The sequence below is a fragment of the Natator depressus genome, chromosome 1 (genome assembly GCF_965152275.1).
Source record: "Natator depressus isolate rNatDep1 chromosome 1, rNatDep2.hap1, whole genome shotgun sequence".
Classification (NCBI taxonomy): domain Eukaryota; kingdom Metazoa; phylum Chordata; order Testudines; family Cheloniidae; genus Natator; species Natator depressus.
Genome location: NC_134234.1, coordinates 36,979,111 through 37,003,550, shown reverse-complemented (window position 1 = coordinate 37,003,550; position 24,440 = coordinate 36,979,111). Strand labels below are relative to the sequence as shown.

Sequence of the window (24,440 nt, the reverse complement as noted above, 5' to 3'; positions counted from 1 at the left end):
GGGCTCCAGCCCGAGCCCGGAAGTCTACACAGCAATGAAAGCGCCCCACAGCCTGAGCCTGAGTCAGGTGGCATGGGCCAGCTCCAGGTCTTTCTTCTCTGTGTAGACATGCCCTAAAAATCCTGGACTCAATAGAGACGCTGGATTTATTGCTTATTACAAAAATCTATAACCCACTTACAACACCCATCCCATCTGCTTCCCCCCCCGCCCCCCGGCTTCCTTTCCTTCCTGTGACTGGAGTGGTCTTAAAGGGCCATTTCACCTTGAGTGGTTCCTTGAAATATGTGTTAACTACTTATACTAAACAATCTGTTGAACCTTGAATTTAGCAGTGACACTCAAGTTTCCCAGCCGTGAAGAAGAGATTATGTAAACTCGAAAGCTTGTCTCTCTCACCAACAGAAGTTGGTCCAATAAAAGATATTACCTCACCCACCCTGTCTCTCTAAAGACCTTGTGTCTCTGGCTGTTCAAACTCTAATATCCTGGGACCATCACGGCTACAGCAACACTGCACAAAGACAAGGGCTATTGGACAACCTCAACGAGGAGCTATACGGTGTAGGGAGGCTTTGAAAGAGCACTGTAACAGCAAGCCAAAGTAATGTGCTCTGGTGTACTGCACTCAACCTGGCGCTGCAGTTTGGGGGCCTGTTAGGAACTGTGTGATGCTTGCTGCACATCTGTGCGTATGTCACCGACATTGCAGCTAATAATGTTGGCATGCTTGCTGTACATTTATGGTGACTACTCTGTTTGGCACTGGCCCTATGGGTTGTGAGTATACAAGATCACAACTTTCACTGCCACCAGGCATCGTGCCGCTGCAGCATTTCAAATGTAGACAGGCCCTTATATTTTTGCTGTACTAAGGTGTTCAGAGCTAGAACATGTATGTCTACCCAGACCGGAATTACACCTCCCAACTGCAGTTTAGACATACCCTAAGACTATGAATGCATCCGATGAAGTGAGCTGTAGCTCACGAAAGCTTATGCTCAAATAAATTTGTTAGTCTCTAAGGTGCCACAAGTCCTCCTTTTCTTTTTCCTAAAACTATGTCTTCACTGCAGTTAACTCAAGTTAACTCCTCTTGAATTAGCTTAGCTTGAGTGCAAAATAATTGCAAAATGACACTAGAACAGCACAAAATAATTGTATTAGTGATTGTATTAGCAGCTGATGAGTTTTGGTAACTTGAGCTGTCGCCTATACCCCATGATGGGCCAGCCAACTTGAGTTAAAAGCATGCAGTCAATTTTGGGGTTCTTGAGTATGTCCGCACGACAGTGTATGGAGTAGACATATCCAAGATGGTTTTGATCCAGCAAGCTCGAATAAGAATAGCAGTGAAGCCACAGCAGGTTGAGTGGCCACAAGGGCTGCACAACCCCATCCAGGACCCTGGGTATGTATGTATTCGAGCGGCTAGCCTATGCTACTGCGGATTCATTGCTATTGTTATTCGAGCCAGCTAGCTCAAAGCTATCTGGGGTACATCTACATGTGCTGACTGCAGTGTAGAAGAAATACCCTTGGGGTTAGTGTACAGTGCAGCCAGGAGTGTGAGTTATCTGGTAGCTTTAATCTAGCTAATTCGCTAAAAATAGCAGTGAGGATATGGCAGCGTGGGCTGCACGAGCCTGCCTGACCCCCCAAGTTCAATATCTTCATTAATGATCTGGAGGATGGTGTGGATTGCACCCTCAGCAAGTTTGCGGATGACACTAAACTGGGAGGAGTGGTAGATACGCTGGAGGGTAGGGATAGGATACAGAGGGACCTAGACAAATTGGAGGATTGGGCCAAAAGAAATCTGATGAGGTTCAACAAGGACAAGTGCAGAGTCCTGCACTTAGGACGGAAGAATCCAATGCACCGCTACAGACTAGAGACCGAATGGCTAGGCAGCAGTTCTGCAGAGAAGGACCTGGGGTGACAGTGGACGAGAAGCTGGATATGAGTCAACAGTGTGCCCTTGTTGCCAAGAAGACCAATGGCATTTTGGGGTGTATAGGTAGGGGCATTGACAGCAGATCGAGGGACGTGATCGTTCCCCTCCTTTCGACATCGGTGAGGCCTCATCTGGAGTACTGTGTCCAGTTTTGGGCCCCACACTACAAGAAGGATGTGGAAAAATTGGAGAGAGTCCAGTGAAGGGCAACAAAAATGATTAGGCGTCTGGAACACATGACTTATGAGGAGAGGCTGAGGGAACTGGGATTGTTTAGTCTACGGAAGAGAAGAATGAGGGGGGATTTGATAGCTGCTTTTAACTACCTGAAAGGTGGATCCAAAGAGGATGGCTCTAGACTATTCTCAGTGATAGCAGATGACAGGACAAGGAGTAATGGTCTCAAGTTGCAGTGGGGGAGATTTAGGTTGGATATTAGGAAACACTTTTTCATTAGGAGGGTGGTGAAACACTGGAATGTGTTACCTAGGGAGGTGGTGGAATCCCCTTCCTTAGAAGTTTTTAAGGTCAGGCTTGACAAAGCCCTGGCTGGGATGATTTAGTTGGGGATTGGTCCTGCTCTGGGCAGGGGGTTGGACTAGATGACCTCCAGAGGTCCCTTCCAACTCTGATATACTGTGATTCTATGATTCTAAGTATGTACTTGCATTGCTAGCCCAAGCTGAAGCCCACGCTCTCACTGCTGTTTTTAGTGAGCTAGCTAGCTTAATGCTGGGACATCTGCATGTCCTGCAGCTGCAGCTCAGAGGTACCCATGTGCCTACACAGCAAACGAAGATGTGATTGTAGCACAGGTAAGCATACCCGTGCAAGCTTTAATATAGCTAGCACAGCTACCAGTAGTAGTGTAGACGTGGTGCCCAGGGCTTTGGCATAGGTCTTCTCATGCTACAAAAACTGTGGCAGCATAGGCTAGCCGCATGATTACGTCCCAGGGTCCTGGGTGGGCTTCTACCACCTGTGCTGCCAGCCAAACTGCTTTGGCTTCACTGTTATTTGTGATTCGAACTAGCTAGATCAAAGCCAGCTTAGCTATGTCTACCCATGCTGCAGTCACACCTCTGATTGTAGAAATACCCTTACTGGGGCAACACTCGAGTTAGCTCAGCCGTGAATACAAGCCCATAGTCAGACAGTTTTCAACATCCACATTGTTTTGTGATGTACATGAAAACCTGGCTGTATCTTTGCAATATTGCCAACTTCAAGCATTCAACGATCATAGAATTTCAAATCAAGTTCATGGTCTTCGTCCTTGTGCTCAGAGCACTCCATGGCCAGTATATATAAAAGATCGACTAAAGCTCCAGGACAAAGATGGTGGTTGACAACTCCACTCCTCTGGTACATGGGAGTTCTTAGCACTAAAACTCATCTGTGCAGGAGACCGCATGATCTGAGATTGTGGAATGAATACCCCCAGAAACTAAGAAGCATCACAAACCTCACCATCTTCCACTTCCAAGTGCAAGGCACTTTTCTTTGAGCTTGCCTTTTCAAACATAGATAGCAACAGGTATATTTATTAGCTCCCCACCGCTCTCCCCAAAACCAAAACAACAACAAAACCCTTATCACAACAAGGCATGCCACTGCACATGTTTCTGTGTCTGGGGAAAGGAAGAGAGAATAAACCACACATGACAGATGTGTAGTTGTGTTGCTTAATGCACGACTGGAAGGAGCTCAGATACTGCAGTGATGAGTGAGATCTAATATCCTACACAGAAAGAATAGACAGAATGGTCACCAACATAACCAGCCTGTGAACTAGGCTAGGAATATAATTTGATATATTAACTTTGAATGTCTAGGAATACAACAAAGCTCAAAACTACTTTGAATTAAATAGATAACGTGCTTGAAAACCAAAGTGGGCTAGAACCCTTTCCCTAGTTTTAGCTGGGCATAGGAAGAGGCATGTGAGTTAAAGCAATGCTTGCACAGGAAGTGTTCGTTCTAATCACCATCAACAACTCCAGTGGAATGTGATGGAAAATAGCAAAAATATCCACAGCTAATAATAACACTTTGCATTTCTGTAGCACGTTCCCTCCAAATGTCTCAGCTGACTTCAAGTCACTCAGGAATTGAGCCTCACAAGAGGCTTGAGTTAGATAAGTATTATCCCTCTTTTATGGTTTGGGTAACTGAGGCACAGAGAGTTTAGGTGGCACAGGAAGTCTGTGCAGAGCAAGGAATAGACCACAGGCCCTTGGTATCAGAATACCTAGCTACATTGGAGATATTCTCTGCTTGGTTTTAAAACCACTTCAGCTAAACTGAATTTAAAATTATTTAAAGAGATAATATGGACTCAGTTTTAGGTGATTTAAGTTGGCTTGATCTATTTTTACTGAACGGGTTCCAAGACTGTATGAGGTTAGAAAATGCTTCCCATGTAGACAGGGCCCCATGTGCATGTGTAAGTAGGAGGTGCGCTAAAAATGGTATCAACAACATGTTTGAGCTAAGGAGCTAATGAAAGGGAGTGGAAGAAAGAACTAGCTTGGAAGAAACGGCTTCTTATTTTTTTCTGTAAATATTAAGATAATTAATATTTTTTTAATTCTAAATTAATTACATTTTTCTTTTACATTTACAGTCATATTTTGAAAACACTTGCGCTGGGTCAGATGCTTTCCTTGTTTATCTGTGGGACTGCTGTTGCAAGCCAGTATTTAGCAGAACAGTACAAAGTGAACACTCCAATGCTACAAAGTTTTATCAACTATTGTTTGCTTCTTCTAGTTTATACGACTATGTTGGCATTTAGGAAAGGTATGTGAAATACTGTGGGAGGGATTTTGGTTCATAAAACTCTGTTTTCCTTGCATACTTTTCAGATTAATGCACTAAAACAGTGAGACATGCACTCTGTGAAGTATGGGCCAACTGAACACCATGAGAGATATGAGAGATATCGTAAAAGTAGGGGTCCACTCCTGCACCCACTGACATCAATGGTAAAATCCCCAATGACTCCAGTAGAAGCAGGATTGGGCTGTAGAAGCGTGAATTCACCTGAATATTGTGGGGAGAGCAAAGGAGGTTTTATTTGTTTCATAATTAGTTAAAAAAACCCATTTTGTATATATTTTAAAGTATCAGTGATAGCATAGTGAGAAGCTGGCAATTTTATGGCTCTGACCCTGCCTTCAGATAAGCACGAGTGGACCCTTTTCTTGTACAGAACCTCACTGAAGTCTGTGGACCTAATTCTCAGTTACTGAATTCCTGTACTTCTGGCAGGAATGAAGAGGGAGGATGTGACGGCAAAGGCAGCTTTAAGATACCTTTGCACTTCCCGTATTCGGGGCTATATAGGGCTATGCTCAGCCTTTTGAATAAATTAGAGCAGTCCTGAGGCTGCTGCTTTTCTTATTCATCTTCTCTTTAAACAGCCATAGTCTTGTCAGTTTCTTTTCAAATGGAAATCTTTCTATGCCTTTAATCATTTCTATTGCCTGTCTGTGGGCTGCGGTCTGTTTCTACTTTATCTTAATTCAGATGGGCCAACTAGAACCAAACACAGTAATATCAGCATTATTAAAATTAAAAAACATTCAGCATTCCTTTTGAAACAAACGTATATTGACTGAAGTTTTCTCTAACCAGGCAGTGACAACCTTTTGCAAATTCTGAAAAGGAAATGGTGGAAGTATATTCTGTTGGCACTAGTGGATGTCGAAGCTAATTACACAATTGTAAAGGCTTACCAGTATACAACCCTAACGAGCGTTCAGGTATGGGTCCTTTTCCCTTTCTGATTTGCTGCTTTTAAATCCATTTGAATCTGTTATTAACATGAGATTTTATAGAACAAATATGGAACTGTTTTAAAATGGAAAAGGTTGTCAATATATGGAGTCCTCTCTGCAGTCTGGGGAGTGGAGCATGCTGTGCCATGAGTAATACTTCTGGGAAGCAGTGAACATTTGCTTGTGGTATCCAGTGCCAAGTCTCTTGAGTACAGCTCTTATTCTTTTGATAGAACGCATTTTTAAGAGTTTGCTGACAACAGCTCCATTTCCTGGGTGGTGCAAAACAAGGATTTGGGCTAGATTGTGTCTCTCTGGCAAAGGCCTTTGTTGGGGGCAGGGTGGTGCTGTCCCTGCCCCAAGGAGCTCTGGGAAGCATTGTAACACAGTGGGGCACACCTGTTGCACGACACTTAGATGGGTGCATTCTCATCCTCGGCCAACCAGTATTTCTGACCAGTGTGGAGTGGGAGCAGGGCCATAATCCCACCTGCCTCCTGTTCTTCTTCACCCTGTTTTGATGGGGCTTGTACCCGCATCAAAGGAGCACTGCAGGGAGCAGTCCCAGGACACAGGGGAGAGCAAGGACTGCAGCTGTGGCTGCCCCTTAGTGTGAGGAGAATGGGAAGGTTCCTTTCACACCCTTCTGCTCGAGCAGCTGCACGGGAGTCAGCCACAGCCTCGCCCTAAGGAGCTCCAGCAGAGACAGAGCTTTGTGAGTGTGACTGAAAGCAACCCTGTATTCACACCTTATGCACCACTGTAATAATCTTAGTACTAAATAGGCCTGTGAGGTATCACGAGGCTTGTCAATAATATCATGGTGGTGAAATGTATGGAGCAATATTATATGTAATATTATGAAATCCCCCTGTATGATATTATTAGCATACTTTCCAACCCACATAGCCCTGCCCAGGCAGAAGTTGTTAAACAGGCCTACCCTAAACAAAGGAATGTGTGACATGAGTAGTAAACAGGGTCCTCGGGACAGCAGGGGGAGGAAATGACAGGAGACAAAGCAAAATTTGCATTTCAGCAAACACAGGTGAGAAGGAAGATAATGGCGCCTTCTTCACCACCACATTCCCTGTCACCTTCTTTACAGTTTGATTAAACTTTGCTTTGAGGATAACCTTCAGAAGAAACCACTTCAGAGGTTCACTGGACTATACAAGAGAGGGGCCGAGAACCCCACGTTATATCTCTCTGCTTCACCTAAGGAGACAAAGTGACCAAGGCCTTTGAGCCTTTGGGAGAGATCCTGACCAAGGAAAGGGTCAGTCATCATCTTTTCTGAAAGACTGTGGGTGAAAAAGGCCATCTTAAACAAAGCCTGGACCCAAAATTTGCTAGATTAGGTTTTAGATTTTTAGATTTATGTTTTCACTTTCATCTCCTGTACTTGAATTCACTTAAAAATCCTATCTTCTTTTGTAATAAACTTGTTTTAGTTTTTAAAATAAGCAATCCAGTGCCGTGTGTAAATTGAACTGTTTGGTAACTCCAGTTAAAGTAGCAAACTGTTGATTATTGACCCTTTACAGGGACAATAAACCTTTAATATTGGAACTCTCCAGGAGATACTCTTGGGGAAATGCTGGGCAACTGCAGTGCAGCAGAAAAATGCCCCCCGAATTCCCGTTGCTTCCTTGCAGAAAATGGTTTCTGCGGGGAAGCAAAGAGAAGCTGCACCAGTACTCACTCACCCCTCTCAGGCAGCTCAGATGCTCTGTTTGCGCTGAGCATGCCCCAACAAACCAGAGACTGTTAATCCCAGCTGGGGGAGAGAGCGCGGGAAGAGGATGGAGAGAGAATTCCCCTTCCCCCTCTCCCTTCCCTGCACGGAGCAGCAGGGGCTGGGTCAGACCAAGCCCCAGAAATTTACCCTGGCTGCTGGAAGCCCTGCACTGTGGTGGGGATCTGGCTCGGGGGCGGGGAGAGGGGTGTTCCAGGTGTGTGGCGGGGTGAGGCTCAGTGGCGGGGGCTGGGTGTGTGTGAGGGGGGGATGCACTGGGTTTAGGTGGACAGGGGGAGCAGCTCCCTGTACAGTGACCCTTCTCCCCACCCATGCACCCAGAACCCCCCTCCCCCTGAGCCTCCTCTGCATCAGGAGCCCCTCGCACCCAGAACCCCCCCACTGATTTGTCCAAGCTCCTACCCTGCCGAGCTTCACCCTCTGCATCAGGAGCTCCCCACACCCAGACCCCCGCACCAAGACCCACTCCCCCAGTCCCCCACCCAAACCCTAACCACCTTCACCTGGAGTCCCGTACAGAGTCCCATTCCCCCTGCACCCAGAACCCCTACCAAGCTGCCCACACCCAGATTGCGCCACACAGAACCCTGGAACTCTTGAGGGAATTCTGCACCAAAAAATTTAAAAAATTAAAATTCTGCAAAGTTCTGCATATTTTAATTGTCAAAATAACACACAAACACAATAACAATATAATCACGCCATTTTCAATTATTTTGGTAATTTATTTCAAAATACTTGTCAGCAAATAGTTGAAAATGGTGTGATTATATTGTGTTATTTTGACAAATACAATGTGCAGAATTTTGCAGAATTTTAAAATATTGTGCATAGAATATTTAATTTTTTGTCACAGAATATTAATTTTTTTGGTGCAGAATTCCCTCAGGAGTAAAGAGACAGTGCAGAACAGACATTTCTGGGAAATTTTGGGACTGGGACTGTGTTGGGATCCACCCTGCAAGTAGTAACCAAGGGTGAGGGAAGCCAATGTGTGACTGGTGTGTTGCCGACAGGCTGCTGGGGTCAGAGTTGCTGGACCAGGGGTGTAGCTATACACAGATACTCGGGGTGCGACGTGCATGCTGTTTGGCTGTTTGTGTGCAGCCCAGGTTGGGAGCTACAACAGCAAAGCACTTTGAGGCACCCAAGGTTGCAGGGGCCGTGGTGACACAGCCCCTCACTGGTCTGGCCTGCATCTGGGAATATGACAGTGAATGAGCCAGACAGGGAGAAAGAGGTGTTTAAAATACAGAGAGAGGCCCGAGCCATAACGTTTAGCCCTATCTCTGGTGCTGAATTTCCCCAAGGCCCTGGTCACTGCTGGAGACAGGCTACTTGGCAAAATGGCCCAGCGGGCTGCCCCCTTAAAGCAAGTTCAGGATCCTCTGTGCATCAGTGAATCAATGGAGCTTGAGATCAGCCTCATGATTCTTCTCAGTGGGAAACTTCCACTCAGTGGGAAACTTCCACATGCTTTCAACAATGGAAAAGCAAAACTATTTTCTTTAGTTTAGCAGATGTTTGTACTGCCAAGGAAAGGTCTTGTAGATTTTTACAGCGATAACATTGAGATGGCAACTACTATTTCCTGGTAGATAAAGAAAAAAGGATTTTGATGCACATATGCAATGGTTTATCCTGCTACAGTTCAGACAATGCCAGTGGAAATTAGAATTGTAACAAGGACATATTTTAATTTCATGCCATCGTCTAGCTGAGCTGATAACGGAAACAAGTTGTTTGACCATATACTTCACAGCACAAAATATGCAATATTGAAAGAAAGATCGCTTTATATTAAGGGCCCATTTATAAATGGTTTCTGAATAATTATAGATGTTATCAACATGTTATAGACAAGAGTATTATCTATTATAGATGTTTATAAGCACATTAGTTGAAGGTGTTATAATGGTTATAAGCAACCTATTGACCTGTTGGGATCTCTAAATCTGTAATAATTGACTAACCGTTTATTAAAACATCTATTAGCTGTTTATAAATGAAACCTCAGTATAAAGTGTGGCCAAAACTGGGCTGAGACAGAACATCTGGTAAATCAAATTGGAGGGTCATTTTTTTCCTCCCGATAAAAAAGGAGGGCAGAATTGAACAGCAACAGAGAGTTTGCTGAGGTGCTAGTAGCAATAACTCCAAATGTCAATTGCCTACTTCCCCATAGGTGTCTTAGAGTGCTATAGTACGAACCCTGATTCTTATAAGTAATCCCAGTGACATCAGTTGGCCAGATTCACTGCTATACTTCAGCTGCTTTGCCCTTCTCCGATTATGGTGCTAGAAGATGATATCTTATAGTAGAGGACTCTGTAATCTAGTAGAAAAAGACATAACAAGATCCAGTTGAAGGTGGAAAAATTCAAACTGGAAATAAGATTTTTTTTTTAACTGAGGGTGATTAACCACTGAAACATTACCAAGAAAAATTACCCATCCTTTGGATGTTTAAATCAAGACTGGAACTCTTTCTAAAAGATGTGTTCTAGCTCAACCACAAGTTATTGGAGGTATTGGGCTAGATGTTGGAATCACTGGCTAAAATTCTATGGAGGTCAGAATAGATCATCCCATGGTCCCTTCTGGGCTAAGAAATCTATTAAATTTTTTATTTTAAAAATGATTTTTTTCGGTCTGGGCTGGAGGACTGTATAATGATTAGAAAACTAGTGAAATGGTGACCGTGTTTGTCTATTAACAGTGAAAGGGACATTTCTAGACAGCTTTGCTTTTGCTTCTTTTTGGTAAAACCTATTTGATGTCAATGCCTATCATTTCACGCAGAGGAGGCTTTGTTAAAGATTCAGCAATCTCAGATAGATTCCCTAATATCTGGTCTTTCAGAAAAATCAGGGAAGACAAGATTTTACATTCCTGACATTTCTAAAGGCTAAAAAAAAGAAAGAAAGAAAGCAGAAAACAAACATCTTTAAATACTCTCCCCACAACCCTTTTGACTTTATCCATCATTGAGAACCAAAAAGGGGACAAACACAGTTTTAAAAAATCCTTTGCAGGTCACTTTTAAGTGCTTCATTCTAGGAGACAGCCACCTTAGAGCTTAGTTGTGATTTATCCCTAAGCAGATACACAGGGGAGTAACTGGACATAAGGCTGTAGGGCCTGTATGGCTGAGCAGGCCTTGTGAGTCTGTGCATAATGGGGGGGAAGAGATGGAACTTGGTGTCTGATGCTCATTTCTCTGAGCAAGTGGATTGGAGGGGGGGCAGAGAGTAGATAGAGCAATGGTAAAGCTCTCTTACATGTCACTGGCTGGATGTCAAGGGGGAATATATGGAAAGTAGAAGTCAGCTGTTGTAACAAATTCCCTTCACCCACCCAAAAATATGAGCTCAAGGGAAACTGTGATGCAGAGGGACATCTCAGGCTATGTCTATACTGCAGGTGCTACAGTGGTGCAGCTCCGGTGCTGCGGCAGGGTTGTAGTGTAGACATTTGCTACAGTGACAAAAGGGGTTTTTCCCTCGAGAGCGGGTAGCTAGGTCAACAGAAGAATTCTTCCATCAACCTAGTGGTGTCTGTACCTGGGCCTAGGTCAGCTTAGCTACATCGCTCAGGGGTGTGTATTTTTACACCACTGAGTGACACAGATAGGTTGACCTGTTTTAGGTGCAGATCAGGACTCAGAGTCACCATTCCTTTCTGGAGCGCCTCCTGGGGTTAAACACCTCCCTACATAGGGCTGAAAGTAAACTCTCAACCTAGCCTTTAATTACAGGCAATGGAGTAACCGAGCTGTGAAATTAGAACAATGTGCATTGCTGTTCCAGCAGATAAATGACACCTTTAGTTTAACACTAGATAAAACCACAGAATTCAGTGGTGCCAGAGGAAGTATAAATGTTTTCATTCTTACGATAAAGCAAATGCTACATTGGAATGTTTGGTAATACATGTCGGAACATGTTCTCATAATACAGCCTTGGTAGGTCCCTGTACATCTGTGTGCTTCTCAAATAGGGCAAACTGGAGAGAATCCAGGGAACAGAGAAAAAACTGATAGCAGGATTAGATGGAGCATGTGATTTATGAAGCCCAATTAAAATTTAACCTGTGACAATTCCTCTTTCTGCTGTCTTGATTTTAGTTGAAATACTCTGTATAGTTATGAGAAGTGAAAACATGGGGTTATAAACAAAAGTCATTTTGCAGCCTTGCTTTTCTAAGTGGTAATCACACTTCAGTAACAGGAGTGCAGAATAAAACACTGAAATGGTGTATTTAGAAAGGCAAAAAGTAACAGTGAACATTAAGTACGGAGGGCTAAATCTTGATCATGGTACTTATGTGAGACTTCCCATTGATTTGGCACTTATGTTTGGATGTGACTTCAGGAGATCAGTTTTTAATACCTATGTTTTAGTTCTGGTAAGTTTCAGTGATTTGAAGCACAATGTTCAGGGCTCTGTGGGAAGTTGGACCTGAATTCGGCTATAGTCCCGTGACCCTCACTTTCTATGGCATCCATTAAGGCAGACTAGAAAGTCCACATCAGTTTCTGGCAAATTCCAACAGGAAAGGTGGTTTTTGTTTTTACTGAATTAAATATAAAAAATGACTAATACAATTGGGACAATGTTCCTTGTGTTATTTAATTTTCTGTTACATTCAATCTGTTTTATGCTGCAACCCAATTTTCAGTTTTGAGTATACTACAGCGTTTTGGACTGATAATGCATTGCTGTATTGTAGATGTTTTCTGGAAGAAACAGGAGGCTTTGGAAACTGGCTATGGGATAACTGTTCCCCTCAAAAATTCTTTACACCTTTCCTTTCAGTAGCACTAAATTAAACAAAACATAGTTTTTTCGGCAGAACCCGTTTTAAAAATGCAGGGCCAGATTTTGGTCTCAGTCAGAATGGGACAAAGCTGCAATAACTCCATTCTTTTTACCTCATTTACTTCAGATTTTCACTGGTGTAACTGGGATCAGAATCTAGCCCGTAGTTCTGATTCCAAAGTAGAAAAGGGGAAAAAGAAAAAACCCCAGATGAGCATGACCAGATTTAGCCACTTTAGTGTGGCAAAATAAAACCACATAAAAAGAGGAAAAAATGAAATCCAAACAAAAATCCTCTTTCTAGTAGTTCAGTGGCTCCTGGAGGAACTTGAGTTTAGCAGCAACACTTTCAACGCTCTCACTCCTCATGATAGCGGAGGTGAGCAGACCCATCATGAATATAGTACACTTAGTTTACAGATACGAGAGACTTTCAACTCAGTAGCATCCACACCTGCCTAAGTCACATAATGGCTTTGATGGCAAAATTGTGGGCCTGATTCCCTTCTGACCTAAACTGGCTTTACACTGGTGTAACTTCATTGACTTGCATAGGCTTACTCCTGATGTACTCTGGTGGAGTATAAAGTCCGTGTTTGCCCTCTGGATGGTGAAGTCAAGATTTTTTTTGGCAGGTTTCTAATTAAAAACTGTTTCTATGTACACGTAGCTGCTGGACTGCTTTGGGATCCCTGTGTTGATGGCTCTATCATGGTTCATTCTGCGCGCAAGATACAGACTCATCCATTTCATAGCTGTTGCTGTCTGCCTGTTGGGTGTGGGAACTATGGTTGGTGCAGACATATTAGCTGGGAGGCAGAACAGTGAAGGTAAGGAATTGGTTATCATCTGGGCAGAGTGTGGAAACATGGGTTTCATGACATTCTTACTTTCAAAGGGGAGACAAAAGAAGAGAAAACTCATGGTGAATGGGTTTGGCTCTATTCCAGGGTGACACCCTCTATTTCAGGTTAATGCCCTTCCAAACTCTAGGACTTCTGTCTTTTCAGACTGCAGACATGGGGGTGGAGCCATATGTTACAGGATGCCCTTCTACTTGTCCTGGAGAACAACACTCCCACTTTTGGTTCCTTTATTGAAGTGTAGTAGCTCCTCGTCCCCAAAGACAGTATTTGAGGGCTTGTATTCAGACTTATGGGGATGGTGGTATCCGTTTGCCTGCAGACCTGGGTTAATGCTACTGCCTCAAAGAACGAGGCCAAGATTCTCAAAGGTATTTAGGTGCCTAACTCCCATTGATTTCATTGGGAGTTAGGCACCTAAATACCTTTGAGGATCTAGGCCCAAGTTCACTAAGACCTGCTCCTATCCTATCTTACCACTCCAAAGGCATGAAGGGGCCAGAAGGCTAGCAGCTCTCTGCAGCTGGAGATACTGCTTGCATAAGGGAATCCCTGCGTGGCATAGAAGCCGGTGTCGGGCATGCTGGGGATGGAGGATGTGTGGCCAGGAAGGCTGGCCCCTTGAGGCCAACGGCCAACTGGGCATCGGTTAGAGCAGCATTAGGGCTGCTCTAAACTATGCTGGGGCCAAAACAATCTCAAGCCAGCTCCAGCATTAGGGAGCCACAGAGAGCTCCTTTGCAGCTTGCCCATTACCTAGGGTTGTCAACATTGTATTTCAAGAATAAGGGACCATTTTCTTCGTACCCCTGCCCCACCCCTCCTTCTGATATCATTAATAATGATCATTATTAATAATAAGCAGTACTTATCTACCTTCGCCAGGGGTATTTCTTGCTGCTTTTTGCAGCACTCAGCAAGTCCCAATCTTGTTGTACAGAGATGAAAAAATAAGGGAGGTCCCTTGTAATAAGGGACTGTTGGCAACCCTGCTGTGTACAGCACTTATTGGGTGCAGCTGATTACTGTGGCCTATGTGTATGTTTATGTCTTTTAACCTCTCCTCAAATAAAACCTTGTCCTTTAGATTCTGGAGTTAATTATAACTTCAAGTAATTAGTACTGTTGCAAACCAAAGAGAGTGTGGATGAGTACTCTTTGTCTAGAGCTAATGTATCAACATGTCTTTAGTCCAATTAAAAAACGTATAGTGGGCCCAGATATGCATCTGTTAAATACACTGAATAGCACCTACTTACACAACCAGTCTCATTGACGTCAGTGGGTCTTTTCATATGACTTAGGCTTTGTCTACACTACACAGCTTTTAGCTATCTCAGTGTAAATCCTAGCAGAAACGAGTCAAGGTAAACCTCAGGTGGGAGGTGTAGTTTGACCTCGACTAGCTACATGTAGGTAAAACTGCCTCGTGCCTTGTCTCCACCAGGATTTTACAGTGAGTGTGATAGCTATCTCGATGTAAAAAGACATCTTTTTTGTAGTGAAGGCGTAGTCGTAGTGCTGCTTGACATTAGTAAGCATGACTAATGTTTGATAATGGGCTCTTCAATCTAGCAGAGAAAGGTATAACACAATCCAATGGCTGGAAGCTAAAGCTAGACAAATTCAGGCTGCAAATAAGGTGTAAAATTTTAACGGTGAGAGTAATTAACCAATGGAACAATTATCAAGGGTCGTGGTGGATTCTTCATCACTGACAATTTTAAAATCAAGTTTAGATGTTTTTCTAAAAGATCTGCTCTAGGAATTATTTTGGGAAAGTTCTATGGCCTTTGTTGTACAGGAGGTGAAACTAGATGATCACAATGTTCTCTTCTAGCCTTAGAATCTATGACAGAATAGAGTCCAAAGGGAAAATCTTCCTTCCCTGAGATATCTAGATTTGTCATGATTCATCCATCATAGATACAACATAGGGCATGGCTACACTGGAAACTTAAAACCGCTGCCGCGGGAGCGCTCCCGCAGCAGCGCTTTGAAGTGTGAGTGTGGTCACGCGGGAGTGCTGGGAGACAGCTCTCCCAGCGCTCCTGGTAATCCACCTGCACCAAGGGATTAGCTCCGAGCGCTGGGACCGCGGCTCCCAATACTCAGAGTTTGTCTACACTAGTGCTTTAAAACGCTCAGACTTGCTGCGCTCGGGGGGGGGCGGTATTTTTCACACCCGTGAGCCAGCAAGTTAGAGCGCTATAAAATGTAAGTGTAGACAAGCCCATAGCTATACTTCTTGCAAGAAGTGACTCTCTCAGTCCTTCCCCCAGCTCCCAGTCATGTTTCCTAAAGAATGATTATCAAACTGCTTGGGGAAGAGGTTTTAAATCAAATCAAGGACTTTAATGAGAGCAACGATCTGGCTATTGAACTGATGCATAAGACATTACCTGAAGACTGTTGGCGTTACAGGGAATTCCATTAGTATAGTATAAAAGGCTTATTTTAGCCCATATCATGCAATCACAGACTTGTAGCACCCATTTAAGAGCTTTTGTAGACTTGGAGCCTAATTCAGCTCCCCCTGAAATCAATAAATTGACTTTAGTGGGAGCTGAATCAGGCCCTTAATGCAGAAGAACTGAATCAATGGTCTGAAAGTTAGGATTCTTCTGGATTCTGCTGGAATTCCCACACAGTGCTTAACCCTAGCAGAACTAGATAGAACTGGACCTTAATATAAAATAGCTGGTGAGTTAAAGTGTGTTTTAACCTTTAAAATAAAAACCAAAAGCTCAGCTGACCCCAAACTTTGCAAGGGCGGCTGGAGCCTTTGGCATTGTCAGCCTTTGGTTTGCAAGTGATAGGTCACAAGCAGGACAGAAACATTCCCCTCTCCCTATCCTGAAAGGTGGAGACATTAGAAATAAACTTGTTTATTTAAAAAAAAAAAAAAAAAAAGCTAAAAAGTGTTTACAGTATTTCCCTTTTTGTGGATTAATATTTCTGTACAGGAAGTGACGTGGTGATTGGCGATGTCTTAGTTCTGCTGGGTGCTTCTTTCTATGCCATTTCTAATGTGAGTGAGGAGTACATTGTGAAAAATCTGAGCAGAGTGGAGTTTCTAGGAATGGTGGGCTTGTTTGGGACTATTATCAGCGGTCTACAGCTGTAAGGATCTAATATATTTACTTTAACCCTAATTAAGAACACTGCAGAATGATTTCTTTGTGTACCACCAAATGGTGCTATTGTTTTTAAATTAATTCATTGTTAAGTCTGCATTTACCTAGGCATTTGGGGTCCTTTTTGTTGAGCTGCAGCATGCATTTCATTTCCTTTTTACATCTTCTGCCTAGGTCATACATGCAGCTGCTTCATGTAGCACCCTTGAAGCCCAATCCTGCAAACCTCTCTGAGTGTGGGCCCTGATCCTCAAAGGCATTTAGGTGCCAAACTCCATTGATTTCAGTGGCAGTGTGGTACCTAAATACCTCTGAGGATCTGGGCCATAGTATGTACTTGTGTGAATAGTCTCATTGACCTTCATGGGACCACTCATGTGAGGAAAGATTACTCACAGGGTTGCATTTCTGTAAAGGTTTTTCCAGTGGGAACCTGCAGAAGTTACTCCCTGGCAGAATGACTTCTGTGATTTTCTAAAAAGTGACTAAAAAATCAGTGTTAAAATTTATTTAAAAAAAAAAGGAATGATTAAAGAGGGGTATTTGTGATGTTTAAGCTTGAATTTAAAAATGAGGCAACATTTACTATTACAAACAAACATGGAGACGGAGAGAGCAGGCAAACAAGGCAGACTAACTAATTTTATGTTCCTCACCTCTCAGCATCACAGTTAATCATTTTCTCAGCTGGTATGTTAAATAGCAAGTGAACCCGTGAAAGGCAAGAGCCCTTTTATTTAACTCTTATGTATTGTTTCCTTATTATAAGAGAGACAGAAAGTCAAAACATTTCTTATACATGCTTGTAATTAAATCCATCATTTGATTAAATCCATCCATTTCTAAGTCACTGAATACACAGTGAAAACAATGCAAAGTAATTTTCACTGTGGCATGTCTTTTCTTATGTAGAGCCATTGTGGAACACACGGACATAGCTCACATTCAGTGGAACTGGAAAATTGGTATGTATACATTAAAATGAATGTATAAATTAAAAAACCTCAGAAAAATGAATTTATCAGAGCTGTGATATCTTCATTTGCCTTTATTTCATTTGTCGACATAAAACAAGCAACATTCATACTGTGTTTAAAGAAGAGCTGTACTCTGTGCAGACTCTGGGTAGCAAAGAGATAAGCTTTACAGGTTTTGGACCCCAAAAGCCAAGTAGGTCCAGGAACTGAACCACATTGACCGTCAAAGGACAGAAGACCCAATCAAGACAGAAGTTATGGAATTGGTTGCTATTTCATAATATTTTATTCATGCCACCAACATCATTGTTTTCTTGACTGGGTTTGTTTCAGCCAGAATATTTCAGGCAGATGCTGGTGTCCCCTCTAGGCAAAGGTAGTCTTAACTAGAGCTGATTGGAGGACAGAAATTCAGTTTTGCAAAAGATCAAGATTTCAAAATTTGGCTTTGTTTCAAATCTGAGCGAAAACCAAAAATCTTGAGATTGTCTGCAAAGGAAAGTTCCAAAATAGAATTCATTTTGGGTCAATCAAAATGTTTCATTTCAATTCCAACGTTTTTCTTTTGTATCATATGAGACAACATTTAAAAAATGGAAATGAAATGTCATTTCAAAATGAAAATTTGAAAAGTTTTCCTTTGAAAGGGTCAAAATGGGATGTTTCAACCTGTTGCAGTTTTTCTGATTTCTTCTGAAATTAAACTCCAGCAAAAATGACGTGATTTCATGAAGTGTTTTGATTTAGATGGAATTACATATTAGCTGGAATATGGTTCCATCAAAGTTTCTCTGACCAGCTCTAGTATTATCCAATGAAGAATGAAGGAACGGGATTATTCCTTTTTTTGATGTGACAGGCCCCCTCCTTCATCTCCCTGTGATCAAGGGATTTCTGTATAGAAATTCAGTACCTCCTCCCTGCCATTCATCCACACCGCGTCTGAATCTGTACAAGACTTCCCTTGTTACTGTAATTTTCTTTCTTGCTTGCTTTTGCCATACAAGAGAGTTGTGGGTAAAGAATTTGCTTGTACCCAGTCTGATTAACATTTATTATTTATATGACTGTAGCACCTGATAAAATGTGCAAAGGTTTACAGTGTCTGAAGAACTTCAGCCTTTTTTGCTCTCTTGTTATTCATCCCTTTTAGTGTAAATTGTTGTCTTGTTTTTCAGTGTTACTATTCGTGGCTTTTGCCTTCTGTATGTTTGGGCTGTACAGCTTCATGCCAGTAGTGATTAAAGTTACTAGCGCTACTTCTGTCAACTTGGGCATTCTGACAGCTGATCTCTACAGTCTTTTCTTTGGACTGTTCCTGTTTGGCTATAAGGTAAGCAAACATCCAATCGTGGTTTCAGTTAAGTTTCATTCCAAAGTATAACCATTTTAACTGTCTCTAACAGCTATTTGCAGCTGTGAGTTTGTGCAGATTACATCATTCATTTATCATTGAAATGAAAAAGTTAATCAGAAGACTCAAGTTTAATTAGATAATACTGCACTGTTAGGTAGATGGTGATTTAAAATTCATTTTACACTTTCTGGATTAGGGTGCTAAAGACCATTGCAAAACCTTCAGAAAGTCTTGCAATCAGCACAAGAAACTGTAAATAAATTAGTGATTCATTCTAGTCCCAGAATTCTTTTCTTAATCCATATTTTGAATCACCCAAAATTTGGGAGTGTTCAGATCTGGTCAGCCCTCACAGGCCAGTTAAAAAGTTCAGATCCAAAGTTCATCAAAAGTTCAAGCGTGTCTACATCTGAAGCTATGGCTTGGGCTGATGTGAAAAGTAAATGTTTTCTGCATGTTTAGTCAGTTATTAGAGACATCTGTGAGAGAAGAATCAAGCCTATGCAGTTATATCTCTGAACAGAACTCAAGACACTGAGGGTATGTCTACACTACGGAATAAGGTCGAATTTATAGAAGTCGGTTTTTTAGAAATCGGTTTTATATATTCGAGTGTGTGTGTCCCCACAGAAGTGCATTAAGTGCATTAACTCGGCGGAGTGCTTCCACAGTACCGAGGCTAGAGTCGACTTCCGGAGCGTTGCACTGTGGGTAGCTATCCCACAGTTCCCGCAGTCTCCGCTGCCCATTGGAATTCTGGGTTGAGATCCCAATGCCTGATGGGGCTGAAACATTGTCGCGGGTGGTTCTGGGTACATATCGTCAGTCCCCCCTTCCCTCCCTCCCTCCCTCCGTGAAAGCAAGGGCAGACAATTGTTTCGCGCCTTTTTTCCTGAGTTACCTGTGCGGACGCCATACCACTGCAAGCATGGAGCCCGCTCAGGTAACCGTCACCGTATGTCTCCTGGGTGCTGGCAGACGCGGTACGGCATTGCTACACAGTAGCAGCAACCCATTGCCTTGTGGCAGCAGACGGTGCAGTATGACTGATAGCCGTCCTCGTCATGTCCGAGGTGCTCCTGGCCACGTCGGCTGGGAGCGCCTGGGCAGACATGGGCGCAGGGACTAAATTTTTGGTGACTTGACCAGGTCATTCTCTTTAGTCCTGCAGTCAGTCCTATTGAACCGTCTAATGGTGATCAGGCAGGCAATACGGATTGCTAGCAGTCGTATTGTACCATCTTCTGCCGGGCAGGCAAGAGATGAGGATGGCTAGCAATCGTATTGTACCATCTTCTGCCGGGCAGGCAAGAGATGAGGATGGCTAGCAGTCATATTGCACCATCTTCTGCCAGGCAGGCAAGAGATGAGGATGGCTAGCAGTCGTACTGTACCATCTTCTGCCGAGCAGCCATGAGATGTGGATGGCTTGCAGTCCTTCTGCACCGTCTGCTGCCAGCCAAAGATGTAAAAGATAGATGGAGTGGATCAAAACAAGAAATAGACCAGATTTGTTTTGTACTCATTTGCCTCCTCCCCTGTCTAGGTCACACTGCAGTCACTCACAGAGAAGGTGCAGCGAGGTAAATCTAGCCATGTATCAATCAGAGGCCAGGCTAACCTCCTTGTTCCAATAAGAACAATAACTTAGGTGCACCATTTCTTATTGGAACCCTCCGTGAAGTCCTGCCTGAACTACTCCTTGATGTAAAGCCACCCCCTTTGTGGATTTTAGCCCCCTGAAGCCAACCCTGTAAGCCGTGTCGTCAGTCGCCCCTCCCTCCGTCAGAGCAACGGCAGACAGTCATTCCGCGCCTTTTTTCTGTGCGGACGCCATACCAAGGCAAGCATGGAGTCCGCTCAGCTCACTTTGGCAATTAGGAGCACATTAAACACCACATGCATTATCCAGCAGTATATGCAGCACCAGAACCTGGCAAAGCGCTACCGGGCGAGGAGGCGACGTCAGCGCGGTCACGTGAGTGATCAGGACATGGACACAGATTTCTCTGAAAGCATGGGCCCTGCCAATGCATGCATCATGGTGCTAATGGGGCAGGTTCATGCTGTGGAACGCCGATTCTGGGCTCGGGAAACAAGCACAGACTGGTGGGACCGCATAGTGTTGCAGGTCTGGGATGATTCCCAGCGGCTGCGAAACTTTCGCATGCGTAAGGGCACTTTCATGGAACTTTGTGACTTGCTTTCCCCTGCCCTGAAGCGCATGAATACCAAGATGAGAGCAGACCTCACAGTTGAGAAGCGAGTGGCGATAGCCCTGTGGAAGCTTGCAACGCCAGACAGCTACCGGTCAGTTGGGAATCAATTTGGAGTGGGCAAATCTACTGTTGGGGCTGCTGTGATGCAAGTAGCCCACGCAATCAAAGATCTGCTGATATCAAGGGTAGTGACCCTGGGAAATGTGCAGGTCATAGTGGATGGCTTTGCTGCAATGGGATTCCCTAACTGTGGTGGGGCCATAGACGGAACCCATATCCCTATCTTGGCACCGGAGCACCAAGCCGGCGAGTACATAAACCGCAAGGGGTACTTTTCAATAGTGCTGCAAGCTCTGGTGGATCACAAGGGACGTTTCACCAACATCAACGTGGGATGGCCGGGAAAGGTACATGACGCTCGCGTCTTCAGGAACTCTGGTCTGTTTCAAAAGCTTCAAGAAGGGACTTTATTCCCAGACCAGAAAATAACTGTTGGTGATGTTGAAATGCCTATATGTATCCTTGGGGACCCAGCCTACCCCTTAATGCCATGGCTCATGAAGCCGTACACAGGCAGCCTGGACAGTAGTCAGGAGCTGTTCAACTACAGGCTGAGCAAGTGCAGAATGGTGGTAGAATGTGCATTTGGACGTTTAAAGGCGCGCTGGCGCAGTTTACTGACTCGCTTAGACCTCAGCGAAACCAATATTCCCACTGTTATTACTGCTTGCTGTGTGCTCCACAATATCTGTGAGAGTAAGGGGGAGACATTTATGGCGGGGTGGGAGGTTGAGGCAAATCGCCTGGCTGCTGGTTACGCGCAGCCAGACACCAGGGCGGTTAGAAGAGCACAGGAGGGCGCGGTACGCATCAGAGAGGCTTTGAAAACCAGTTTCATGACTGGCCAGGCTACGGTGTGAAAGTTCTGTTTGTTTCTCCTTGATGAAACCCCCCGCCCCTTGGTTCACTCTACTTCCCTGTAAGCTAACCACCCTCTCCTCCTCCCTTCGATCACCGCTTGCAGAGGCAATAAAGTCATTGTTGCTTCACATTCATGCATTCTTTATTCATTCATCACACAAATAGGGGGATGACTACCAAGGTAGCCCAGGAGGGGTGGTGGAGGAGGGAAGGAAAATGCCACACAGCACTTTAAAAGTTTACAACTTTAAAATTTATTGAATGCCAGCCTTCTTTTTTTTGGGCAATCCTCTGTGGTGGAGTGGCTGGTTGGCCGGAGGCCCCCCCACCGCGTTCTTGGGCGTCTGGGTGTGGAGGCTATGGAACTTGGGGAGGAGGGCGGTTGGTTACACAGGGGCTGTAGTGGCAGTCTGTGCTCCAGCTGCCTTTGCTGCAGCTCAACCATACACTGGAGCATACTGGTTTGGTCCTCCAGCAGCCTCAGCATTGAATCCTGCCTCCTCTCATCACGCTGCCGCCACATTCGAACTTCAGCCCTCTCTTCAGCCTGCCACTTACTCTCTTCAGCCCGCCACCTCTCCTCCTGGTCATTTTGTGCTTTCCTGCAGTCTGACATTATTTGCCTCCACGCATTCGTCTGTGCTCTGTCAGTGTGGGAGGACAGCATGAGCTCGGAGAACATTTCATCTCGAGTGCGTTTTTTTTTCTTTCTAATCTTCACTAGCCTCTGGGAAGGAGAAGATCCTGTGATCATTGAAACACATGCAGCTGGTGGAGAAAAAAAAAGGGACAGCGGTATTTAAAAAGACACATTTTATAAAACACTGGCTACACTCTTTCAGGGTAAACCTTGCTGTTAACATTACATACATAGCACATATGCTTTCGTTACAAGGTCGCATTTTGCCTCCCCCCACCGCGTGGCTACCCCCTCAACCCTCCCCCCTCCCTGTGGCTAAAAGCGGGGAACATTTCTGTTCAGCCGCAGGCAAACAGCCCAGCAGGAATGGGCTCCTCTGAGTGTCCCCTGAAGAAAAGCACCCTATTTCAACCAGGTGACCATGGATTATATCTCACTCTCCTGAGGATAACACAGAGAGATAAAGAACGGATGTTGCTTGAACGCCAGCAAACATACACTGCAATGCTTTGTTGTACAATGATTCCCGAGTACGTGTTACTGGCCTGGAGTGGTAAAGTGTCCTACCATGAAGGACGCAATAAGTCTGCCCTCCCCAGAAACCTTTTGCAAAGGCTTTGGGAGTATATCCAGGAGAGCCGCGAATGCCAGGGCAAAGTAATCCTTTCACATGCTTGCTTTTAAACCATGTATAGTATTTTAAAAGGTACACTCACCGGAGGTCCCTTCTCCGCCTGCTGGGTCCAGGAGGCAGCCTTGGGTGGGTTCAGGGGGTAGTGGCTCCAGGTCCAGGGTGAGAAACAGTTCCTGGCTGTCGGGAAAACCGGTTTCTCCGCTTGCTTGCTGTGAGCTATCTACAACCTCGTCATCATCATCATCTTCTTCGTCCCCAAAACCTGCTTCCGTATTGCCTCCATCTCCATTGAAGGAGTCAAACAACACGGCTGGGGTAGTGGTGGCTGAACCCCCTAAAATGGCATGCAGCTCATCATAGAAGCGGCATGTTTGGGGCTCTGACCCGGAGTGGCCGTTCGCCTCTCTGGTTTTCTGGTAGGCTTGCCTCAGCTCCTTCAGTTTCACGCGGCACTGCTTCGGGTCCCTGTTATGGCCTCTGTCCTTCATGCCCTGGGAGATTTTGACAAAGGTTTTGGCATTTCGAAAACTGGAACGGAGTTCTGATAGCACGGATTCCTCTCCCCATACAGCGATCAGATCCCGCACCTCCCGTTCGGTCCATGCTGGAGCTCTTTTGCGATTCTGAGACTCCATCATGGTCACCTCTGCTGATGAGCTCTGCATGGTCACCTGCAGCTTGCCACGCTGGCCAAACAGGAAATGAGATTCAAAAGTTCGCGGTTCTTTTCCTGTCTACCTGGCCAGTGCATCTGAGTTGAGAGTGCTGTCCAGAGCGGTCAAAATGGAGCACCCTGGGATAGCTCCCGGAGGCCAATACCGTCGAATTGTGTCCACAGTACCCCAAATTCGACTCGGCAAGGCCGATTTAAGCGCTAATCCACTTGTCAGGGGTGGAGTAAGGAAATCGATTTTAAGAGACCTTTAAGTCGAAATAAAGGGCTTCATCGTGTGGACGGGTGCAGGTTTACATCGATTTAATGCTGCTAAATTCGACCTAAAGTCCTAGTGTAGACCAGGGCTGAGTTCTGAACACAAATGTATCTGTTCTACACTCTGACTAGGACAGTCTGTGGAACTGCTTCTGTAAGATTTGTTTCTTTAGCATTCTGTTGTAGCCGTGTGGTCCTATTAAAAACAACCTTCCACTCTAGCTAATCCTTTGCACCCAGAGTCATTCCGAGCTCACTATCACCTTTTTAATCATTGACCTTCTCAGTAGATGGAAAAGCTTAGTGAGAAGCTTGAGAACTTTGCTTAAGAGGCTTAGCTGTATTACTCTACAAGGTCACTTGCCCTCAGCCATACAGAAATCAGAAGCTTTTATGTCAGATTTGGTTGTAAAGGTGAAGGACCATTTATTTTAGTTCTGAAG

General features: G+C 44.3%; 2 protein-coding genes across 4 annotated transcripts in view; one reads left to right on the top strand and one right to left on the bottom strand.

Moving 5' to 3' along the window:
• Window positions 1-24,440, top strand: part of SLC35F2 (solute carrier family 35 member F2) — a 40,511-nt gene that overhangs the window by 7,615 nt on the left and 8,456 nt on the right. For 2 of the 3 annotated variants that reach the window (XM_074943411.1, XM_074943422.1), the window contains exons 2-7: window positions 4,584-4,759; window positions 5,597-5,724; window positions 12,989-13,148; window positions 16,148-16,304; window positions 17,231-17,283; window positions 18,474-18,628. In XM_074943411.1, coding sequence (XP_074799512.1) covers window positions 4,584-4,759; window positions 5,597-5,724; window positions 12,989-13,148; window positions 16,148-16,304; window positions 17,231-17,283; window positions 18,474-18,628 — 829 coding nt within the window. Of the gene's footprint in view, window positions 1-4,583; window positions 4,760-5,596; window positions 5,725-12,988; window positions 13,149-16,147; window positions 16,305-17,230; window positions 17,284-18,473; window positions 18,629-20,198; window positions 20,327-24,440 lie in introns of those variants that run through there. The other variant, XM_074943417.1, reaches the window with a different exon arrangement.
• On the bottom strand, window positions 22,040-23,731 carry LOC141987788 (uncharacterized). The gene is made up of 2 exons (XM_074953547.1): window positions 23,149-23,731; window positions 22,040-22,560 (listed from the first exon to the last, which is right to left on the bottom strand). Exons 1-2 carry the CDS (start codon window positions 23,729-23,731, stop codon window positions 22,040-22,042), a joined length of 1,104 nt encoding a protein of 367 aa, XP_074809648.1.